This window comes from Alligator sinensis, unplaced genomic scaffold (genome assembly GCF_000455745.1).
Source record: "Alligator sinensis unplaced genomic scaffold, ASM45574v1 scaffold161_1, whole genome shotgun sequence".
Lineage (NCBI taxonomy): Eukaryota > Metazoa > Chordata > Crocodylia > Alligatoridae > Alligator > Alligator sinensis.
The window spans coordinates 1717093-1729554 of NW_005841974.1; the positions used below are offsets into that span (position 1 = coordinate 1717093).

At 42.2% G+C, this 12462-nt stretch overlaps 1 protein-coding gene across 1 annotated transcript in view; it reads left to right on the forward strand.

The window, feature by feature from the left end:
• The first annotated feature begins 852 nt into the window (after positions 1-852).
• The window catches only part of MEOX1 (mesenchyme homeobox 1), a 27822-nt gene continuing 16212 nt past the window's right edge, over positions 853-12462 (forward strand). The window contains exon 1 of the mRNA XM_006020930.1: positions 853-1372. Within this exon, the coding sequence (XP_006020992.1) occupies positions 922-1372 (451 nt within the window). The 5' untranslated portion in view covers positions 853-921. The remainder of the gene's footprint in view (positions 1373-12462) is intronic.

Genomic DNA, 12462 nt, shown 5'->3' on the forward strand with positions numbered 1-12462 from the left:
CTCTTTACCAGGAAAATGAGAGACTTCTTTTCAGAGAACACAATGAGAGATGCAGCAGGGATTATCCGTTGCCACTGGCAACAAAATCTTCATATCAGCAAATCTGCCTGAAACAGAGTCAACAAAAGTTGTTCATAAAACCTTGGATAAAAAAAAAAAATCAGGTTTATTTTTTTAACTTATGATTGGCCCTTAAATCAACTGCAATCAGTAAAGTTCTCTCTTCCTTTTATTTCCTGTTATAGTCCCTGGAATTTGGCATCTGTTGCATTCTGGATCTGGTTTAGGGCTTTTTCCAAATCCAAGACTTGGGGAATTTTGTTAACAGTGCAATAAAAATAACTTCATAGTGTTACAGGGAAACATTAAAGCCTTTTTGTGTGGTGCTCTTTTCCTTTTTAAAAAAAAATACAGACAATGTTTCTTTAAAAGTCTCCATCTGCAAATCCCATTAGATGTGCATATAAGGTTTCGGATGATTAATAGTTGCCTGCTTTGCTTTGGTTGGAGGGGCTGAGTGTATGCAAGTTAACCCCTCCCTCCTCTCTCTCACATTTCACTTCACAAACTTGTTGCCCACTCCCCAGCACAGTATTTAAAAAGTGTTTCACCCATGTCCAGCATTTCACAGGGAGGCAACTCCAGGCCCTGGGAAACAATTCAGGCCAATTGCAGTATAGAATTGATTAATGTTTTCCAGCTACAACAATGAAGATGTTTAGTGGAGGTCCCAAACTAACAAATTTGCTACCAAGCAAACCCACAAACTAGCTGTATTTTAGCAGGGGTGGGGAAATCCAATTCTGGGGTGGGGGGGTTTCATAGAAGTTCAAAGTTGTTTTTTCCCTTCTCTCGTGTTCTTGAAGACTGAGACAAACCCAGCTACAGCCTCTGGAGCGCGGACAGAGATAGAGCTGGCAAATGGATCCTTCCATGAGCAGCTGCATGCGGAGTCCCCGTCCCAATACCCCACTTTGGGGGTGTCTACGGAACGGCACCACGGAGGTCAGCACTGCATCCGGGCTGAATCATTACCCTCAAGCACCCTTCTCGTTCCATCAAAAACCAGACTTTGCTACATATTCTGATTTCTCAGCCTCCTGCCTGGCCACTGCGCCCCACAGCTTCCCTCGAGAGGAACGCGGGTTTGCAGAGCAGCACCCTTCCTTCCAGCCTTCCGACTGGCACTTTGCAGCCTCTGAGGCTAGAAGGCGACTAAATCCTGGACTGGCTTTGGGTTCTGGGGAGCTAGAAGGTGGCAGCCCAAACCTGGTGGGTGCTGCAGGGAGTGTGAATGAAGAGTATGGGGTACCAGGCAACAGTACTAATGAAACTGAGAAAAAGGCTTCCAGAAGGAAAAAGGAAAACTCAGGTAAGTGACATATCACTAGGGATGTGGGATAGCAAAATCTCCTTGGCCAGAGCACCCATTAACTTCCACAGCACAGAAATTAGAAAAAGAAACCCGAAAGACTTATGTTTTAGAATTCCTGTCTAGGGAAAATGTGTAGCTGGCCATATGGGACACTAACACTGAAACTAAATTGTTTTCTGTTTGATGCTTCCTGGTGTGTTTTTCCAACTCTTGCTGCCAAAACTAGCTACTTCCTCCATCCTCATGATATAGCCTTTTTGTGTGTGAAAGAATCACATGGTGTTCTGCACATAGAGCTCACAGCCCTCCAACACGTAATCTATGGCTCGGCTGCCATTTGTCTCAGTGTGAAGTGATGGGAGTCAAAGGGCAAAGCAGCCTGGGATAGTGTCTTGCAAATCTCAACTCTAAACTAGTTAGCAATTACTATTACTAACCTATTAAGACGTTAGATGAGGGTCAAGGCAATCAAAAGTAGTACAGACTTAGTTAGGAATAAACAGGAGCCAGCTCCCACTCACTGACTTTTAAAGAGGTAAAATTAGGAAGGCAAATGATGACTGGCTTGCTAAATGCATTCTTCTACAGTAGCAGGTGCCCTAGCATTTAGTACAGGCTCTCGGGGGCTATTCATTTTGTTCTTTGATGTCTGTGCAGTTAGGTACCAGCATCTGAAGGAAACATTCCAGTTCTACTAACTGTTTGTGAAGGGAATAGCATCTGTATTCACTACAGATCACAGGCTGTCTTCTAGTTCCCTACAGCAGTTGGCAATACTCCTTATTGCAGTGTCATTTTGTCATTAGTTTATGTGTAGCCAGATGCATTTAAAGTAGCTTTCAGCTTTCTAACATATGAGGTGTCTACTCCTGCCCCCTGTGTGTTGTCTAATCCCACTCTCTGTGTTGATCTGACTGAGTTTTAATATGCTCAACTCAAATCCAAAATCAAAGCTTCTTTTAGCAACTCACCCGTCAGACAAGTCACCAGCATGCTTTGTCCTCAGCTGCAGAGAGAATGATACATACGGTTGAATTGCACTGTTTTACCTTGGAAAAACAAGTTATTTCCACACCCTAGAATCTCACAGCCAGTTAGCTGCTGACTTGCTGTTACCTCACTTGTTCAGCAGTGTTAAATACAGAAATTGAGATAAAGGTGGGGGGGGTTGTAAAGAAGCTGTCAATTGAAGGGTTTTTAATGCACCTTTTCCTAACTATAGGATCTGTACACCTCACAAACTGTGACTGATTTATCTTCAGAGCATGCATATAAGAGACAACTGAAGCACAAAAAATGAAATGTTTTCTCCAAGGTCCCATATGTTATTCATAGCAGAGCTACGAATTCAGTCCAGCTCTCCTGAGTCTCTGCCTTGCAATTAAACAAGAGACTATTTTCCCTCTCTCTCTCTCTCTCTCTCTCTCTCTCTCCCCATGGTTAGCCCTAATAACTGATTATGATTGTCTCCCATTTCTGTTTCCCCCTAGACACTGACAGGCTGTCGGTGCATATCTGAAACATCTAGTAATGCAACCCTTTCTTTGTTCCAGAGTCCAAGTTACTCCCTTTCATGCATTTATGATCTCTTGAAACCCAGGTAGAATTTATGACCATCTACAGCTGCACTCCCTCTCCGTCAACCCTTACAGAAGAATCCTTACAGAACAATGTTATTGTAATGTTGGGGTGATGTTGTAGGTGTCCAGGAAATACGTGAGGGGCAAGGATACCCCAGCTACATGTCTGGGTTAGTTTTAGACAAGCTTTCAGATGAGGGCATTCTTGGGTAAAACCATCCCGACCATGCAGTTTGTCCAATGATAGATATCACACTCCAAAATCTTTGCTCCCCTACAGAACAATACAATTTTAAGTTATTAAGTTCTTAACAATTCATGAGTTGGTGGGAGATCTCACCCCAATCACATTAACAGGGCACAGTTAGCAAATTGAGAATATTCCAAAGCATGTGCCCATGTGTTAAATGGAAAGCAAATGGTCCTTGGCACCTTTTACTTGCTTACTGCTGTGAGCAGCCTTGACACACTCTTCTCCCACTTGCTGCCTGCACACCTGTCATTACAGGGGAACTATAAACAACAATGCCATACATGATATCACTAAAATACAAATTGATTTCCTGCTTCCCGACCAACTGTTATTTTCATTAGTCTGCTTTCTCTAGTTTAACACTTTGCACAGACTGTGTTCCAAAATGTGATCCCAATATTTCTTTCATTTCACTCGTTTCTCTGCTAATAATATAACAGAATTGCACAGTATCACTCCTTCAACAGTTCTCACCCCCAAATAAAAGAGAACAAATAAAAAAAATTGCATGGCTTCAACTATTCTGATTTCCTGAAACCTTTCTCCAATTCCTTGAAAATGCAACCAGATGCACATCAGTAGCTTGTTGTAAGTGGAACACACTTCCTCTGACTCCTCCTGAGAATTGGATCTAGGTTGCTTTAGCAAGTCTAAGCAGCTAAAAAACTGCTCTCTTCAGAGAGGTTATAGTTGTTAGTAAAATGAAGCAGCAAATTATCTATTGCTTTCAGACAGTTCTGGAAGATAAAGTCCCGTTCCAGAGAGCTACATGCCGGTGGCTTACCAGATGCTATTGTTGCTGAACTATAGCCCAGCCAAAGTATTACAATGACTTATTTTGGTATCAAATATTGTAGTTTATTCTCAGCCCATATTCCTCAAAGAATATGCAGTATTCAGTATGAGGCTTTTTGTTAATATGGTACCACAAGAAGAGTTAAAAGTAATACACTTCTGTGATCAACAGGGAGTTCTATAAAGCCTTGTCAGTGTAAGAGAAAGACAGCTACTTTTGTTTAATCACTGAATTCTTCATTAATGTGCTGTAATATTTAAACTTGTTTATATAAATGCCTAATTAACATAATAGTTACAGAACAGCAATATGTGCAAATACTCGCATACTTCTTACACACACACACACACACACACACTTCTTTTCTACAGACTCTCATTATTGAGGGCTACGACTGGCCCTGGACTGACATCCCAGATGGACCTATTATTAACTCAAGACGGAAGTTGAGCTGCTGTTTGTTTTCACAGCTACTGCTGCATCTGTGCTCAAGCTCATCAATATTTTCACTGTTTGTTTTCATACATTTTTGAAAATACTCAATATTGTGCAGCTTTATAAATCACATAAAAAACTGGCACTAACACAATGTCTTGCAACTACTAGTATTACAAACACAAAAGGAATTTATAATGACTTGTAATGTATTTATTCTGATTTTTACATATGATCCATTAGCAAGTAAGGAAATAACTCCACAGCAATGAAACAAACTCTAAAATAAAATGAGAAATGATATGATGTCAAGGAGTTCAAAGACCCTGCAGACACAGGCTATAAACGACCTGGACAGGTTAAATGCAATCAGCACCCAAGCAAGCTTTGAATGTATCTTTTGTAATCTTTTGGACTTTCTAAGTGAAACATTTTACAAATGAAAGCATAGCAGAAGACACCTCCAGTTGCATTTTTTTTCTCCATTTACACAAACATTTACAAGCATAACAAGGAATCCCAGAAGAAACCCAATTCATTCAAATAGTCTTGAATAGTTCAGTTTTCCTACCATTTAATAAGCTAAAGAAATGAGTAGTAAAAACCAGTCACATTGGGTCAAATTTGGTCCTTCTATGCATCTATGAGTAAATACAAAATATCTATGACTGGAGCATCCACCAGTAAATATATAACTGAGCAGACCATCTGATCCATTAATTTACATAAGTGAAACCATGTAGTAGTTAAAGGGAAATATGGTGGGAATGAGATACAGAGTATAGCATGTAAAGATTAATAACACTTTATATTCATGTAGTGTCCTTCACCCTGTAGGATCCTAAAATACTTCACAGAGCCCATATCTACACGAGATAGTGGCTGAGCAGTAGCTAATTACTACTGTGCAGTAGAATCGCACAGCACAAAGCATGACATGATGCTACTGCACAGTAGTAATGAGGTACTGTGCAGTAGTAATGAGCTACTGCGCAGTCAGTGTCACCAAGAAGATGTGCAAGGACACTACTGAACAGTAACTCTGGTTACTGTGCAATCATTAGTACTTGTCTATGCAAGTGCTAAATGACTGCACACTAACAACTGTAGTCAGCATCTCGTGTAAATGTGGCCAGTATGTTCAAAGCAAAGTATCAGACTAATGCAGATACAAAACACGAGGTTTCAAAAATCATAAGAATACTGGGCCAGACAAATGATCCATTTACCTCAGTAGCCTGTCTCTGACAGTGGCAGGAATGGATGCTTTAGAGCGAGAACATTGAACCAGGAATATTTACAGTGATCTATCCCCTATTCATTACCCACCCTGGTATCCACCATCATCGATGATGCATCTCTGACACTTACGTTCAATAGCTATTAATAGATCTATCATCTATGAATTTGTACTACCTGCTGCTAAAACCTCTGCATGATTTCGTAATTCTATATCCCTGATCATTTTGGTTGCCCTTATCTATGCCTTTTCTAATTCTACTACACCTTTTTGAAATGCAAAGATGACAACTGCACATAACATTCAAGATGTAGTTGCACCATGGATTTGTATAGTGGCATAAAGTTTTCTTGTTTTGTTGTCAATTCCAGGCATCAGCAGAAATAGTCCAATATTTCTTTTTAATATTAAAATAGTTCTGGATTTAAACAACCACGTTTATAGTTTCTTCAGCCTAGACATTATAACAATGTACATTAGAACCAGAAAATGAAAAGGATCAGAAAGAGTCTATAAGCAAGACCAAACCTCACCACTCTGGTTTCTTCTACAAACTACACCAAGTTTGCAAAACATAAAAGACCAGCAGAAATAGTGAGAATTTGTTTTTAATTTCTTCCCTGTCAGTGATGTTGGGAACTACTAATGGCTCTGATAAGGAAATCTGATTTACCTCTTTGTCTCCCATTGTTGTAGGCGTCGTATACACATGTCCTGACTGTGCCATTACTGTGTAATAACACAGTATATGTATGTCAGTTCATGTATATACAAAGCTACTACAATCCTGCCTTGACTTTGGTTAGGATGTCTAGATGCTACAGCAATAAAAATAGTAAGTATCATGCAATATACAAGCTATCTACAAAAAGATTAAATATGTGATCAGCGTGGTTCTTTCACATTGAGTTTTTTACATTTGAACAACTATATGTGAACTGGCCTTTTTGGCTTTGTAAAATCAGCCCTCTTTACATGACTCAATCAAATTTCTAACAGAATCTCTCATACCACCTTTCACTAATCATACGAGTTAATGTTGAAAAATACAGAGGATTTCCTATATTAAACCTTTCATTTACAGTCATGGTGCCCTAAAATAGGGTGCCCTAAAATAGTAGGCAGATTCTGTGGCATTGTTAGTAGACGTTTCAGAATTAGTCCATAGTTTTAGATGCAAATAAAAACAGTAAGTACAAGGGGAACTGAAAACTCAGCAAATTAGTAAGTAGCAGGTGTTATGCTTCTATATTTGCGGTTAAGTAAAATCCTAATCAAACAGCGATCAGAGCCAAATGTTCTGGGTGCAATGTGCTAGAATCAATAGGCTGAATTTTATCTGCTCTGTAAATAATATTTGAGATGTATGATATGTACTTTAAAAGGAAGAACAGTCAAGAATCCTTGCTTGCTAAGCAAAGAAGCCATACAGTGGGAGACCACAAAGAGATTCATAGACATTAGGGCTGGAAGGGACCTCGGAAGATCATCGAGTCCAGCCCCCTGCCCCAAGGGCAGGAAGCCAGCTGGGATCACAGGATCCCAGCCAGGTATATGTCCAATTGCCTCTTAAAGAAGTCCAGAGTAGGTGCTTGCAGCACCTCTGGAGGCAGTCTGTTTCAGGCCTTGGGGACTCGGATAGTAAAGAAGTTTTTCCTTATGTCCAGCCTGAAATGGTCTTGGAGAAGTTTATGACCATTAGACCTTGTCATCCCATGGGACGCTGTAGTGAACAGCTGTTCCCCCAGATCCTGATGTACACCCCTTGTATACTTATAGGCCGCCACTAGGTTCCCCCTGACTGCACTTTTCCAGGCTGAAGAGCCCCATGGCTCTCAGCGTCTCATCATAAGGCTTGTTTTCCTGCCTTCTGATCATGCACATGGCTCTCCTCTGGACTCTCTCAAGCTTTTCCACATCCTTTTTAAATTGTGGAGCCCAGAATTGGATGCAGTACTCCAGCTGTAGCCTCACCAAAGCCGAGTACAGCAGGAGGATGACATCCTGGGATTTGCTGGAGAAGCATCTGTGGATGAAAGCCAGAGTTTTGCTCGCTTTGCCAGCCGCAACATCACATTGATGGCTCATTTTCATCTTGTGGTCAATCGTGACCTCCAAGTCCCTTTCGGCCGTGGTGCGAGCGAGTGTAGCACTGCCGAGCCTATATGCATAGTGTGGGCTTTTCTTCCCAAGGTGGAGTCCCTTGCGTTTTTCATCAGGTTTATGTCTGCCCATTTTCCGAGCCTATCAAGGTCGGCCTGAATCACCATCCTGTCTTCGGGTATGGATGCTTTACCCCAAAGTTTGGTGTCATCAGCAGGCTTGGCCAATGGATGCAAAACATTTTGCAGTTTACCCATAAAGGCAAACATATTACATATCTTAGAGTCCATTTAATCAACAATCTCATAGCATTTTTTTTATTTTGACTACATAAAGCAATGAGTTATTTTGTGAAATATCTCTTCCTATTTGCCCACAGAAACGTCTCATTCCTCAATAATCATTCAGATATGCTTAAAAGATACCCACTGAACAACAGAAATTCATCAAGTTTTTCTCCAACACACAAGGTGGGGAAAAAGGATGGAATTAACACAATAAAAGAATCACAGGAAATTAGGGTTGGAAAGGACCTCAGGAGGTCATCTATCCAACCCCTTGCTCAAAGCAGAACCATTCCCAACTGGATCATCCCATCCAAGGCTTTATCTAGTCGGGTCTTAAAAACCACCAAGAAGGGAGACTCCACAACTTCTTTCTAGGTAACCTGTTCCAGTGCTTTACTACCCTCCCAGGGCATTTTTACATGTGCAAGTGCCACAGGGCCAGGCAACACTTACAATTGTATAAGCAGTGAAATGTGATTTAGTTTAAAAGTACACCACTGCCATTTTCTGCGCACTAATGCGCATTTTGCCACTTTAGCAACCGCATGAGGTGCAGCACGGTACGCTTCAGTTTGCATGAAGAGCAGACTTGATTAATTGAGTCTGTTCCAAAGTGGCGGATCTCCAGTGCATCGTGGGATGAAAAAGTATGTGTATAAATGCCCTTAGTGAGAAAGTTTGTCCTAATCTAACCTAAGCTTCCCTTCCTGCAACTTGAGACCACTGTTCCTTGTTCTGTCATCTGCCACCGCTGAGAACAGTTTAGCGCCATCCTCTTTGGAACCACCCTAGCAGCAGGCAGCTTCCAGGGGCAGGGAGCAATCTTCCACCCCCTGCTGCCTGGTTGACCAGGAGCAAATTTGCTCCTGGTTGGCCGTCTACATGTGCCTTACTGTGCAGTAATTCCTCAGCAGTTAATTTGCTGCTTGCATTTGCAAGTGTAGACGGTGATGTTTACTATACAGTAATTTGCTCTACTGCACATCAAAGCATCTTGTGCAGACGGGTCCACTGTGTGCCATTTATGCCACAACAGAGTACGAGTAGGCAAGGATAAAGGAGCACATTAATAAGAGAATATAGTGGGCTGTGCTGTGCTGTGTTGTGCTGAGGTACTGTCTGTGTATAAGCTGTCTCGGAGACAGCTTTAGCTGAGTTACCCCCTGCCTAATGTCCCAGGGTGCCCTGGATATACCTCACCTCCTTAGACAGGTCTTTACTTGAAAGAGCCATGAAGCCCTGTCATGACTCTCCACCTCCCTTCATATTTCACTGCTGTGCTCCCTACCAGAACCACCCCCTCTTCCTGCACTTGGTTTAGAACCTGACTCTTTCCACAATGACAGGATTTCAGGCTGTGTTCCAGTCTATTAACTGTGGATTAACGAATGAGATTTATTTTATTTGAAAAACTACTTTTGCTCATTTATCATGATTTATAAAAAATCATACATAATAAAATTGTTAAGTGTTATAAAGACAGTTTCTGACTTCTTGCATTCAAACCTAAATCATAATCCCAGATCTAGGGTGGGTGCAGTTCAGAGCTCTGTTCTGTGACTCACTGCTTTCATGAATCTTGCAACTCACTGCTCAGTGCTTTCATGGATCTTGTCCCTGCGTTGCATTCCATGGATATTGCATGATTCTGCTGTTCAGCAGTAAGTAAGAAGGAGAATCTCAAAGAGTAGCCAGCTCCATGGCACATCCTCTCTCCCTTGTTCCCCTCCTGATATGGAGAGAAAAATATAAAGGGGATCACATCAGTCCTTTTAAGGGGGATCACATAGGTCCTGCACAATCTGAAAATATGGAAATAAAGAATTCTATCCTTCAGCAGGGAAAAGCAGTTCAATAGGCAATTTCCACTGTACCGCCTAGCCCAGGATTTGCTTGGTTTGTTGGAGTTTTGCTTTGAAAGGAGAATTGATGACTGCTTAACTGATGGAGAGAACAGGACCCATCTAACTCTGGCACAAATGCAGCATGGGTGGCAGCAGAGCAAGCTTCACCCACAAACACATCTCGCATTTGCCATGAAGGAATTAGTTGTAAGAATAAGAGCAGAATTCATAGAATCACAGAGTATTAGTGTTGGAAGGGACCTCAGGAGGTCATCGAATCCAACTGCTTTCTAAAGCAGGAGCATCCCCAACTAGATCACCCCTGCCAAGGCTTTGTCTAGCCAGGTATTAAAAACCTCTAAGGATGGAGATTTCACAACCAATCTAGGTAACCTGTTCCAGTGCTTCACTACTGTACTAGTGAGAAAGTTCTTCCTAATATCTAACCTAAACTTCTGTTGCTGCAACTTGAGACTATTGCTCCATCTCCCTTTATCTGCCAGCACTAAGAACAGTCCAGCTCCATCCTCATTGGAACCCCCTTCAGGTAGTTGAAGGCTGCTATTGAATCCCATCTCAGTCTTCTCTTCTCCAGACTAAATAAACTCAGTTCTCTCAGCCTCCTAAATTGCCTTCTGCTGGACTCTCTCCAATTGGTCTACACCCTTTCTGTAGTGGGGAGCCCAAAACTGGACACACTACTCTAGATGTGACCTCACCAGTGCCAAATAGAGGGAAATAATCACTTCCCTCAATCTGCTGGCTACACTTCTACTAATTCAGTCCAGTATGCGGTTGGACTTCTTCACAAAAAAGGCACACTGTTGTTCATATTCAACTTATTGTACACTGTAATCCCCAGGTCCTTTTTTGCAGAGCTGCCACTTATACTCCCCAGCCTGTAGCAGTGCATGGGGTCATTCTGTCCTAAGTGCAGGACTTTGCACTTCTCCTTACTGAACATCATGAGAATTTTTTTAAGCCCAATCCTCCAATTTGTCTTGGTCATTCTGAATCCTAGCCCTACCCTCCAGTGTATCTACTACTCCCCCCAGCATGGTCTCATCTGAAAACTTGCTGGGGATGTACTCTATCCCATCTTCCAGGTCATGGATAAAGATATTGATCAAAACCAGCCCGAGAACTGACCACTGGAGCACTCCACTTGATACTGGCTGCCAACTTGACATCGAGCCTTTGAGCCCGATGATCCGCCAGTTTTCTATCCACCTTACAGTCCATGCAGTCCATTCATCCAACCTGGACTTCCTTAGCTTGCTTGCAAGAAAGTTGTGGGAAACTATATCAAAAGTCAAAGTATATGATGTCCACTGTTCTCCTCACATCCACAGAGCCAGTCATCTTGTCATAGAAGGCAATCAGCTTGATGAATCCATGCTGAGTGTTCCTGACTGTTCCTGATTCCTTTATTCTCCTCCAAGTGCTTCCTTGAGGACCTGCTCCATGATCTTCCCAGGGACTGAGTTGAGACTGACCCTGTAGTTCCCTGGATCCTCCTTTCTTTTCTTAGAGAGAGACACTATATTTGCCCTTTTCCAATATCAGGGACCTCTCCAAATTGCCATGAGTTTTCAAAGATAACAGCCATTGGGTGTATAATCATATTGGTCAATTCCCTCAGCACCCATGGATGCATTGCATCTGGTCCCATGGACTTGTATATGTTCAGCTTTTCTAAATAGTTCTTAACCTGTTCTTTTGCCACTGTTGTCTACTCACCTCCTCCCCATACTGTGCAGCCAGGTACAGTAGGCTGAGAGCTGACCTTGCCTGTGAAGACTGAGGTGAAAAAGGGCATTGAGTACTTCAGCCTTTTTTGCATCATCTCTCATTAGGTTGCCTCCCCCATTTAGTAAAGGACCCACACTTTTCCTGATTACCTTTTGTTCCTGACATACTTGTAGAAACCGTTCTTGTTACCTTTTGCATCACTTGCTAGCTGCAACTTCACTTACGCTTTGGCCTCCCTGATTTCATCCCTGCATCCCTGAGCAATACTCTTATACTCCTCACTCAGTGTTTGTCCAAGTTTCCACTTCTTGTAAGCTTCCATTTTGAGTTTTAGCTCATTGAGGTGTTCCCTGCTAAGCCAAGCTGGTCTTCTGCCATACTTGCTAGTCTTCCTGTGCATCGGGATGGTTTGTTCCTTCCCCCTCAGTAAGGTTTCTTTAAAACATAACTAGCTTTCCTGGACTCCTTTCCCTCTCAGACGGGCCTCTAAGGGGATCCTGCCCATCAGTTCCCTGAATGAGTCAAAGTCTGCTTTTCTGAAGTCCAGGGTCCTTACTCTGCTTCTCTCCTTCCTTCTTTTTCTCAGGATCCAGAACTTAATCATCTTGTGGTAGCTGCTGTCAAAGTTACCATCCACTACTATATTTCCCACCACTTCTTCCCTGTTTGTGAGCAGCAGGTCAAGAAGAGTGTGGCCCCTAGTTGGCCTCTCCAACACTTGCACCAGGAAGTTGTTTCCAACACTCTCCAAAACCTTCCTAGATTGCCTGTGCACTGCTGTATTGACTCTCAATCCT